Below are 12,111 nucleotides of genomic sequence, written 5' to 3'. Positions count from 1 at the left end.
GAGGGTCCGCACATGGGGGCTGCCATGTTAGAATCACATGACCAGCCAAATATACTCGCTTAATCTCAGTAACAATCCTGCTATTTGATAGTTTCACTCACTCATTAAAGTAATCATGGCTGACTGTGCATACTAAATTTCTACAATGGCATCTGAAACTGAAAACTATTGATTTTAAACGATGCTGCATCCAAGCCACTAGGTGTCAGTGTAAGTCCAAGATGACACAAAGACAAAAGTTGCTGAGTGCACCTTTAAAAGAGGTTGGCAAAAGATGACTTGGGAAACAGGATGTTTTTGAACAAGTTTATTAGCAGTGACAAATATTCTTGAGACAGCATGTAACCCCCTCTTCATGTCCACTGTTGGAAATTCAGAGAGAGCAACATAACAATGAAATATTAATTCAAACTTTTAACAGTCAAAACATGGCACAACTGAAAATTGTTGGGGGGAGGGTTAGAGAGTTGGGTGTGTGGGAAGGGAGAAAGGAAAAGCAAGAGTTTTTTCATGTTCTAATGTGATTCTGTTTAATATATCATTTAACACAGGCACCCTGAACTTGAAAAGTTTGCAACATTGACTTTGCATATAATCGAGCGTATGGCTGAAGACAGATACACATGCACACGAACACATGCATCCACACGCAAAAACAGTTTGAGTTGTAAGGACAGGACAAGAAATCTCATTCACACGTCAAGCAATCACATGAAATTCGAATATGCCAACAACGATGCAAAGGTCTTGGTAAAGGTTTCACAATCAAACATATCATTTAAGTATAGCCATACCTCTCTCCCACCTGTACACCGTGCACTCATTGCTTTAAACACTAGATAAGGGGAGCTGAAGGAGATAGATATTTTAAGATTTATGTAAATAATTTATATTGCAATTATATTATTTGTGGGATATTAAGTGCTTATTTGATCTGAGAAAAATTAAGCTAATGTGCAACACCCCAAAATATACACTTAGTTCTATTAGCTTTTTGTGCATAGAACCTCTATATGTGCATCTGACCCATGGAGTTTAGTTTTAAACAAAGCCCTGGCACAGTTCTATTGACAGGGAGTACAAAAAGTGTTGTGACTGAGAGATCGAGAAAATAGGGATACCTATATTGCGTGTTCAAAGAGGTATTTCATAATTAACTTAATGTAATAACAGATGGTTATAAATTATGCCTACATCAGTAACTCCTTAAGCACATCCCTTGGATATATATATACAGTATTGTGCATAAGTCTTGGGCACATAAGATGTTTAACAAAAACATTTGTCTTAAGATGGTTATTTATATCTTTAGCTGTAATGTGTCAATAGGTAATATACATTTTAGACTCCCAAACATTCCTTCTGCAAATAGAATAGATGAACATGTAGCCCTGCAACAGATGGCATGGACCCACAGAGACCCCCACTGAACATCGAGTCAGTCTGGGATTACATGACGAGACAGAAGCAATTGAGTCAGCCTAAATATATAGAAGAACTGTGGCAAATTCTCCAAGAAGCTTGGAACATCCTATCTGCCAACAACCAAGAAAAACTGTCTGTGTCCCTAGGAGAATTGGTGCTGATGCTGTGCTGGTGTTTGTCACAGCAAATATAGATTTAGGGTTTTTTTTTATGTTTACTAGACTTATATGATGTTAATTGAAAAATGAAAACTAATTATGGCACTATTTTTGAAGAAATCCTCACTATGCAACATGTTTCACAAGTGCCTCAAACTTTTGCACAATACTGTGTGCGTGTGCGTGTATATATATATATATATATATATATATATATATATATATATATATATATATATATATATATATATATACACACACACACACACACTCACACACACACACAGTACTATGCAAAAGTCTTAGGCACATAAGATGTTTCACAAAAACATTTGCTTAAGATGGTTATTTATGTCTACTACTTTAGTGTGTCAATAGGAAATATAAATTTTATACTCCCAAACATTTCTTTTGCAAATAGAATAGAAGCTTGGAACATCCTATCTGCTAACAACCAAGAAAAACTGTGTCCAGGTGTAAGTAGGAGAACTGATGCTGTTTTGAAGGCAGAAGTGTTCACACCAAATATTGATTTAGCTCTTTTTCTGTTTACTGGACTTTGTATGACGTTAATTGATTAATGAAAAATTTATGTCATTATTCTTTTAAAGAAATCCTCACTTTGAAAGTTTTTCACAAATGCCTAAAACTTTTGCACAGTACTGTATATAAATAAAACAATGCTCTATGTGAGCTCTTTAAAGACACTATTTAGATAACTAAAAACTCAAAAGAAGCATGTGCATCTAAAAAGCAAAGAAATAATCTAATTATCACTGCAGGAATGCTCTGCATTGCACAAAGCTGCTTTTAAGTGGAATCCAAACGGAATTAGAGAAGATGAAGCAGAATTGATAAACCTTACATCTTAGTTTTAATGGGAAAGTTCAACCAAAAATGAAAAAATATGCCATAATTTACTCACCCTCATGTTGTTCTAAACCCGTATGACTTTTTTCCCCACCATGGAACACAAAAGGAGATGTTAGGCAGCATGTTAGTCACAATTCACTTTCATTGTATGGAGAGAAAAAAAAAAAAATAAATAAAAATAAAAAAAACAGCCACAATGAAAGTGGATGGAGACAAGAGACTAGCATCCTTCCTAACATCTCCTTTTGTATTCAGTGGAAGAAAAAAGTAACATGAGGGTGAGCAACGGTGACATAATTTTCACTTTGGGTGAACTATCCTTTTAATATCAGATGACAACACTGAAGCTTTTGCAGTATTTTTTTAACCAACACACCGAACAGACCTTGGATATCTCAAGAACAGAAACTCGATTTAGAACTATATCAACACATCCCAAGTTTCGTCAACAAAAGTAAATGTAGACCACATTGGAAATCTTTGTATGCTGCTTTTTGAAACTGGAACCGGAAAATCTTGTAAAAAAATAAAATAAAATAATAAAATACAAGAGAATGACTTACAAATACGTAGTGTGGTTAACGTTTTCCATGTGAAATCTTTTCACCTGGCAGTGCCTCATGGTTATGTACAGAAAACATTGATGCAAAATGATACCTCTAAAGGTAGGCAAGCTTTGCTTTCAGTCAAAACTTAACTCAGTTCCCTCAAAGGTTAATTAAAAAAAAAAGCTGGTACAAACATGGGACGTTTTCATTTTTGGCAATAACACTGTCGGTGAATTTTTGTCAGAAGAACACTGCCCTAATTCTACCTGAGTGTCTTTTTATTTTCTTTATTTTTTACATTTTTTTCTCTTCACTTTTTTTGTATATTTATTTTCTTTTGCAATTTTGGACCGGCAGTCCTTAGGTGAAGGTTAAAGTTAGTAGCCTATGATTAATTACTAGAATTTAAAATATGTACTGATATGTCAGTGTTTAAGGAAATACAATTCAAGAACATAATACATAAAGTGCTACTGATTTTTATGTAGAACTCAATTAATTTGTGAAATGATAAAACAGGAGAGACTTAAGTTTAGAATGCATTTTCAGACAATAGATAGAGAACATTTACAAGACAGAAGAATTCCTGTCAACAGCGGTTCTATTGATGAGGCTCATAAGTGCTTTAGCAAGCGTTTAACCAATAAGCTGGAAACCAGGTATGAAAAAAAGGAAAACACATACAAGAAAATAAACCAAAGCATAAACCAAACTCCATTAAGTGTGACTGGATGATTGTGGTGCTCAATAAAAAGCTAAGCATGGATGCCTAGGCTTCTAGTCTCTGGAGTAAAACATAAACGCTGGATCTTTTGCCAGCAACTGCTCTCTGGGTTCCCCTAACTTGTGTAGTCCAACAGAGCAGTTACTACTGCCTTTCTGGGCAAAAATAAAACCCTAACTAGAAGAGCAGTTTTATTGAACTAGACCAAAGAAAGAGCAGAATCCCTCTAGGAACTAAAATATCTGTGATGTACCTATTAGCGTTGGAGCTAAAGCAACTGTAAAGTGTGGCACATCTTAGAGATTAGTTCTGGGTTCTAATTGCTATTTAGAACTAAAAACATAAAACACTCAAGATAAAACATTATTTCGCGCTCTCTGCCCTCAGTTTACACACTCTCACACAATGAGACTGGAACGGCTGTCAGGTGACAGAAGCGTGAAGAGACGACAATAAGACTGTTGAACGATAGCATTTTGAATTCTTCCAAAAGAGGACGCACAGAGCAGCATACTGCACATGCACACTACAGGGCGTACAGTTCCCCAGTCGAAGTGTACCTCATAACCTACCTTGGGAGTTTTTATGTTTTTCAATGAAAAGGAAAAGAAGAAAAAACAAAAACAGGTTGACGCGTCACTAACAAGACTGACCCAATCTTGTCCAGAAATTAAATTAAGACAATTATTAATCCCAAAGGTTTGAACAATCTGCCCCCCAGACATATAGAGCTCAAATCCCCTGAATGACAAAAAAGCCATGTAGTTCCTCTTGCCACAGTATGTTATTTCAGAGAGCAACACTCGAGGTTTATGTCTTCTTTTCTGTGCCCAAATGAATTCAATGTGTATGCACACAAGACCACTTTGAGTCTACATGATCATTTGAATTCAAGAGAGAAAACATGGGAAACATGGTGACACATCATCTTCCCCAGGAGGCTTGAGATGAAGACAGCTCTCTTTAGGTTCATGAGTACTTAAAGGAGAAGCTTCTGCCCAAACAAATGTCATAACATGGTTATCATGAGTGTTTTACATGTGAATTGCATGTCCCCAAAGTCATTTGAATTGTCTTCAGCAACATATCCACTAGATCGCATTAGAGTCGAGTTCAAAAGCTCCGGTCCTTCCTTTCTAATATTCTAAAACCAGCTAACCCGTTTTTTAAGCGCACTCTTGTCCTTTGCGCTTAGCCTTGACTGCTGACTAGTAACAAGGTCTTTCTAAACCATCTTAAGATTGGATTAGTTCTGAATCAGGATGTTTAGAGGCAGCAGCCATGTTCCTCAAGGACGTCTTTTGCAGCAGAATTCAGCTGAGATATAAGGTCCAGACGCAGCCTCACTGAGCATGTCCATCCCATGACTCGCTGTACAGGATTACTCGATTTGGATCTACATGAAATGTGAATGCAGGTGTCATTTGAAAAACTCTAAAACAAACAAGATAATATAGCAATGAATTTATAATGAAAATACCACTGCAACAGAAAGTGAGGTACATGGAAGCTTACCTTGTTTTTGCAAATTCAAAATATATTCCATTTCTGCAATAAGAACAAAAACAAAGTTCAGTTAAAGTTTAAATATCCAAATACAGCAATGATTTGTCAGGACCTGTCTGTCTCTGGGGTTTCTGTTTGACTTGAAAGAACTACAGTTAAAAGACTGAGCTGTTTCAACTAAAATAACAAAGCTTCAAAATACTGCTATTTTGTGGCTTTATATAACTACAAAGAGATAACTTTTATTTAAATTCAGTGTCCAACAACATAATTTGCTGCGTGCAAGAGTAACAACCTTCAATTGCTAAATTGCGAAGAATAAGTAACTTTAACAGACTCTTATGATCTAGTCTGCACCAATTTATCTGCAGCACACTAACTAAAAGCCACAAAGCACCCATTGTTTTCTAGTGCACATGAATATTACATGGTAAAGAGAGAGTATTTGGCAAGAAGATAAAATAGCAAGTTACCTTTAGTGTGATAAATTACAGCAGCTTTTAGATCAAACGACCCCCAACTAGACCTCCTGTCAAAGCTCTTAGTATGGCCCTGGTCCTTGGTCAAAGCCACCTTAGGTGCAGCTGGGGAGGTGGGAGGCAGCTCGGCACAAATGTCCTTAGAGGAAGAACAAAACACTATTGCACCATGAACCCCAGTCTCATCTCTCTGGGCATCCAGGCTAAGGACAGAGGTTTCGGGTACAGACCCACTTGCCACAGGGGCACCGCTGTTCAGACCTTTACTCAGATTCTGAGCGTTAGTTCGTTTGTCTGGCTCATGAGCCTTGGGGAAGGGTGGTTGATCCAGTCTCTGAGAGGTACTGGAAGTTTGAGTGGCCACTGTAGCAGGACAGCCTCCCTGAAAGCTCACCTCCACCAGCATATCCTTTCCGTTCGAGCGATAAGCCGCACCCTCTGGTCCAGCACTCGGCTCATTAATAAAGGACAAGCCCCACTGATTCTGAAAAATGTCCCCCAGAGACTTCTGATTTGTCTGAGCAGCCGGAGGATCGGCTTGGCGGCCACTAGGGAGCGAAAGTTGCATATTGGAGGTGTTAACGGGGTAAACAAACAGGCTGGACTTCCTAGGCTCAGCCAAAGAGGTGGTGGAAATTCCAATGGCGGTAGTACCACTGCCAGTGGGAGATGCTACATTCTCAGTAGCAACAGCTGGGGACACTAGCAGAGGACCAGTGCTTGCTGTTGAGCTGAAATGGGGTCCAGGCAGGGGAAAGCCATTCCCATCCCCCAACAGGGGACCATTAGTAAAGCTAGCCGAGGTGATGGTTTTCACCGCAGACATGGGGACCTGTGGTGGTCTCCCAGGCACCTGGGGAGCAGGAGTGAGAGCCTCCCCACCAGCTTGGGCAGTCTTATTGAGGTTCTCCTTTACTTTGCTTGCATAACTGATCTTAGGCACAATCTTAGCGCTACTATTATCCACAGGAAAGACAGGAGGAGGCTTGAACAAGGTCCATGAGTCCTCTTTGGTGGATGCAGCCACCTTAACCTTGCTTGACCGGTCCTCAAACTTTTTGCCAGCTGCTTTGATGTCAGAGTTCTTACACTGAAGCTCAGCCACTGGCAGAGGAGGTGGGGTGGCAGACGCAGGTAGTTCCTTGGCTTTTGAATAGCAACCTGGATTACCTTCTCCTTTTGAACCAGCTCTGCCACTGTCCACCTGAGAGCCTGTGGCTCTATCGGCTGACTCTGGTGCCGCAGGCCCATGATCTTGTTGGCTGCCCTGCTGCATGGCTTTTCCCTGGGTAAAAGCAGTCACATTGTCCCCAGCTTTGCCATTTATCTGGGTCCGGCACTTTTTTGGAGTAGTGTATCCACTCTCTGAGCCACTGCCATCATTGTCAGCTCCAGGTTTGCTGGGGTAACCGTTGGTAAATGGTACAGAATTGAGCGACACCACACCATTCAGAGCAGCCAAAGCTTCTTTTTTGCCCTCAAGTGTGTTCAGCTCCGAGGACTTATCATTTTTGAAGTTCATATTGTTTCTGCTAGTGTTTCTACTTTTTCTGTCCCCTGTTGAGCCAGTGACGAAGGCCCGTTGAGTGGGCTTCTTTTTCAAGTTGGTTTCTAGTAGGTGTCTGTTGCCATTGCTGTTTGCAGGGTGCTGGGAGCTGTCTGGGTTAAAGGAAGTGGGAGTCACCTCTCCCTCCTTCAGAGTTCCATTTATTTTGCCATTTTCTGTGCATAGAAGAGATACAAGCAATACATAAATGGAATACAAACCACAAATCTACATCAATTGATCCACAGAACCAAAACTGTTTGGCAATCGTCCAGATCAGATCTCATGTTTCAGTACGGGAATGGGTCAAGTCTAGTCAATTTTAGTCAAGTTTTTATAAGATAAAGGAATATTTAGACTAGGGTATGTTCAGTGGAAGCAAGCCAGGGTCATGTGGATGATTAGCTCACTTCTAAGACACACTGAAAAACCATTTGGGGTCTTTAATTTACTTTCAATTAAAACCCATTCAAATTAAATCTCTGATAGAACATCTGTGATTTGATAGCCATATTCACGATGTTATATCTGAACATAGTGTAAATTTATAAAACTTTTACCAATATGTAGGGCTGGGCGATATATCAAATATTAACGATATAATTTTGAAAATCGTAAAAGCTATGATTTTAATGTGCTTTCATTTGGCCATTAAATTTCCTAAAGAGCACATCAGTAGACTCATTACACGATCCTTCAGGGCTGCACAATTAAAATACCATCAAAATGGCAAGTTGGTCAAATGTGATTATTAATCCACAAAAGGCTGTGATTTAAAGACAGATAAACATGGCCTGTGTGTGATTCAGAACAAAACAGTGACGCGCTGATCTGTGCACACGCATGGCGGCGCTTTCAGATCAGTTCACGTGCATTGTGAAATCAGGTTCAAGCATTCATGCAATTCCAAACATCAGCAACAGTTACAAGTTATTATACAAATCTACAAACGCAGCACAGAATAACAGAAAAGGAGGAAATTACAGCATTTCAGGAAATGCGGAACATTGTAAACTGTCAAATACACATTGCCTTGTCTGTGTCACAATAAAAGCTCCTTGTGAAGGTGAAGTAAATACAGCACTTTCGGTGTCAAAATAAAAGCCCCCAGGCGAAGATGAAGTAAACAGGACAGAAATATATTACTTTTGTATAATGCAAATCTAATAATCAGAATAATAATGATAATTCAGCATTATATTATAACAATTAACCTGACGTTTCCAACAGTAATAATTTAGTATTATGCAATGTTCAACTGGGGTTTCAAAGTCAGTGAAGTAGCTTTGCACAGTAAAAACCTTTGAAGGTAAATAATGCTTTTTATTAAGCTACTATGTATCACTGTGAATTAAATATATATATATATATATATAAAGTGCATATCAATGAAAATGATTGAATTTCATTCTCCCTTGTGTTTATTTAATGACAAACTAGTTATTAGATTTTTATTTAATATCTTTAAATATTTAATCTACTTGGCTACAATGGCTGTTTGGATGGTTCCTCTGAAAGAAAAAAAACAAAACACTTTTGAGCCATTTTAGAGCAAATACATAATTATCGAGATATATATCGAATATCATCAATAGGCTGAAAAATATCGAATCTTTTAAGACATATCCCCCAGCCCTACCAATATGGTGAATTTATTTATTTTTATTTTTTATTTCAACAGAAATAAAATCCACTTTGAATTTCCTTACTCTATACACGGTAGCCCCAAAAAGTATTAGGACACTTAAGCCACACAAAAATGCACAAATATCTTTGTATTATTTGACAAAATATCAAATCAAGTGCCATTTGTTTTAAATAAATATTGAACAAAACATTTCAAGCAAAACATTTCACACAAAAAAAAAAAATTGTAAGATTTCAAATTATAAAAGCAATCTATATGATGTCAAAAATATATTGCATTTCAACTCTCCAACTCTTCATGTCCATAGTTACTGTGACAGATTAAAATGCAACTTTGTGGAACACATGTGGTTACTAGTACACTTGTGTGACTCTGAACTTGAGGTGAACTTACGTAATCCACTAAAAATTACTTTGGGACTGCAATTGTTTAAAGAAATAGCAAGAATGGCTCAGAACTGGAGTCAGTTCTATATTAAAAGCAGTAGCATAACTTTTTTGCATATGCCACATATTCTTGAAACTCATATTTTAAGTGTGATTTAAGTATCCAAATATTTTTAAGGGTCAAAGTGTTTATGATTTATATATTTTAAATGAATTAAGTGAAAGGAATTAGATTTAGCAGCAGTAAGATGTTGATATTCTTGTCAGGCAAGTGTGCATAACACATTATTCTATGGAAACTATTTATGGCAGCTCAAGGAATGTCCTTACAGGAACTTAAAACTGGCATCAGAAACAAAACCATTTTGCCAGCCTGGTATGTGTAAACAGATTACATTTAATTCACACAGGAGAAAGTCAGACTTTGTACAGTATATGCAAACAGGTTAAGCCAACAAAGCACAAATAACACCCAAATGAACAAACCCAAATGTACTGTAAAAAAAATTTACAGTAAAAACCATTTCAACTCTAAACATGGATCTGTACTACCTCTGCCCTTTGAAGCTGAAAATATTAGGCGTAAAGAGTACCCCATGTAACTGTGCTTTCACCGGCCGTCTGAAGTCTGACATCGCCCTATTTTTAACCGGAGGTATGACGTGTCAAAATGGAGTACTCAGTCATATTTGGGTAGTTACCCAGCATTGGTGGACGCGTTTTAAATAGCCGAAATGAAACTAAAATACATTATTGCACGAGTCGATATGCTTGAAATCTCTTAACACGTTAACATGGGACATTAGCTTTAATTTGTGTGGGAAAAGCCTGATAGTAAAACTAGCTGAAGAGATTAAGCACAATAACGATAGCATGGTAATCGGCATTAGATTTATACCGCATGAAAATACTCAACAAAAATGTCTAGTAATGTTAAATGCCAACTCATTGTTTGAGAATGACATCGAAATACACTGTACTGACGTGTACAACAAACTATTTTGCACTCTTTGTGATACAGAAAACAAGCTTTAAAATGTAATATATCGCCACCAGCTATCTCTAACACAGGCTTGGCTGGAATTCGTATGTTTTCTACCTCGGGTTTATGTCTATTTAAGTCTACCTGTGATTTTTATTCGGTAAACAAACCAGCCAAGTCAGTAGGTAGCTATCAATTGAACAGCATGAATTAATAGCCGAGGTCAGTTGTGGTTGTCTTTACATTATTGCTATTTTTAACGAGGCGACTTCAAAAATACGTTTAAAGTGGGAACTGTAATACGAGTTAGCCGCTTGTATGGATACAGTGCATGACCAGTTTAGGCGACGTACAACGGTACACTACTGAGGTCCGTTTATATGCCACAATGATGACAGAACTATTAAATGGCCTGATGGATCAAAAGTTATGGGTTTCGGTGCATTTCCACACATCGGCTAACATTTATGCGACCAACTGTTCAAATAAACAGCTTAATATGTTATGATTAAAATATAACCAGAGAGAGTTCCACAAGAGTTGTCAGCATTCATACAGAAACGCCACGAGCCTCTTGGGCCGCTTCTGCACACACGGAACATTCTAATACACGAATATCCGTTTTGAGATGACAGTAACCGAAACTGAATTGTTTTATTAATAGATCTGGTCAATCTACACAGAAACTGCATGCATTTTGCTAGAACTTTCCGGCGCGTTCCATTCAGGCCACTCGGTTCTTCTGAGTTCCGACAGTGAAACGGCGGTTAGCGCGAGCCCAGTTACTGCCAGGCCCACTCAAATGACTGTCAGATAGTGACACGAGAGCAATAGGCCCCGTTTCGACTAAACCGGGCAAGCAGACACCCCCTCAGACAGTATTATTAGTGACTTTGACGGCAAAGCTTACATGGCTGACTATATTAACTACGCTTGGCCGAACTGTGTAGCAAAAGTGTTTAGTTTGTAAGAGAAACGGGCAGCGGTGAAGTTTGTAAGATTTGGCCGTCCATCATGGCGGACAGGAAATAACAGAACAGGCTTAAACTACGAGCACAGGAACATTCCACAGGAGCCGGTTCATGTTGCGATGGGGCATAGCAAACAGGTTACACTAGACTGTTGAACGAATCCCTTCTCTTAAAAACGAACCAAACTCTGACGCTTGCAAACGAATTTAAAGTAAAATAAATGTGTAATCGGAAAACTAGTGCGTTGAGAGACCGGTGCACAAGGTCAATGTCCATACACGCTAGCTAGCTCCGAGGCTAACAATGGATATAACTATATAAAACACTACTCCCAGCAAAACATGCTTAGCATATGACTTAACTTCAGCTCTATAAATGCAAATAAACATACCAAGACGCATATTTGAAGCTTGACGTAGCTTCGAAGAAAAACGGCGAGCTTTGCTGGTTACCAACCTGTTTTCTTCGTCTGCGTTTTCTCGTTCTGGAACTGACAGTGGTTCTGATCATTGTTTACCGATATGTTCGATCGATCAGGGCCGTTCTCTGCTCCATGACTGACATATATTCCGATTGCCCCTTCGCAGGGACGTTCCTCCATTTAACGGGAGAAGTGACAGAATGTGCTCAACCGGTGCTCGGTGGACAAGGGGAGATGAGACATTTGCACTGCCCAATCACCGCCTGCGTTTGGGGGTGCCAGTGAGTGAGAGGCGGGCTGTGTTTCTTGCGACGCTGATACAAAGCGTGGATGCTCCCAGTCAAGGCCACAGGAAACAGTAACGCAAACTCACGAAATCATCTCAGTGCTGTGTCAGACCTGTATGTTGTCAGTAAATGAAACCCAATATAACTGTCCATCGTA

General features: G+C 38.7%; 1 protein-coding gene across 2 annotated transcripts; it reads right to left on the bottom strand.

Moving 5' to 3' along the window:
- Positions 1 to 292: 292 nt before the first annotated feature.
- On the bottom strand, positions 293 to 11,939 carry LOC127421748 (FMR1-interacting protein NUFIP2-like). 2 transcript variants are annotated; one of them, XM_051664832.1, is made up of 4 exons: positions 11,703 to 11,939; positions 5,708 to 7,435; positions 5,244 to 5,276; positions 293 to 5,124 (listed from the first exon to the last, which is right to left on the bottom strand). In XM_051664832.1, exons 1-4 carry the CDS (start codon positions 11,845 to 11,847, stop codon positions 5,072 to 5,074), a joined length of 1,959 nt encoding a protein of 652 aa, XP_051520792.1. In that variant the 5' UTR covers positions 11,848 to 11,939; the 3' UTR covers positions 293 to 5,071. The 2 variants fall into 2 exon arrangements, with proteins under 2 accessions (XP_051520792.1, XP_051520793.1); XM_051664833.1 differs by having other exon boundaries at positions 11,638 to 11,769.
- Between the last annotated feature and the right edge of the window lie 172 nt (positions 11,940 to 12,111).

Source organism: Myxocyprinus asiaticus, chromosome 31 (genome assembly GCF_019703515.2).
Source record: "Myxocyprinus asiaticus isolate MX2 ecotype Aquarium Trade chromosome 31, UBuf_Myxa_2, whole genome shotgun sequence".
In the NCBI taxonomy this organism is placed as follows: Eukaryota; Metazoa; Chordata; class Actinopteri; order Cypriniformes; family Catostomidae; genus Myxocyprinus; species Myxocyprinus asiaticus.
The sequence above is the reverse complement of the archived record's forward strand: the minus strand, read 5'-3'. Positions and strand labels throughout refer to the sequence as shown.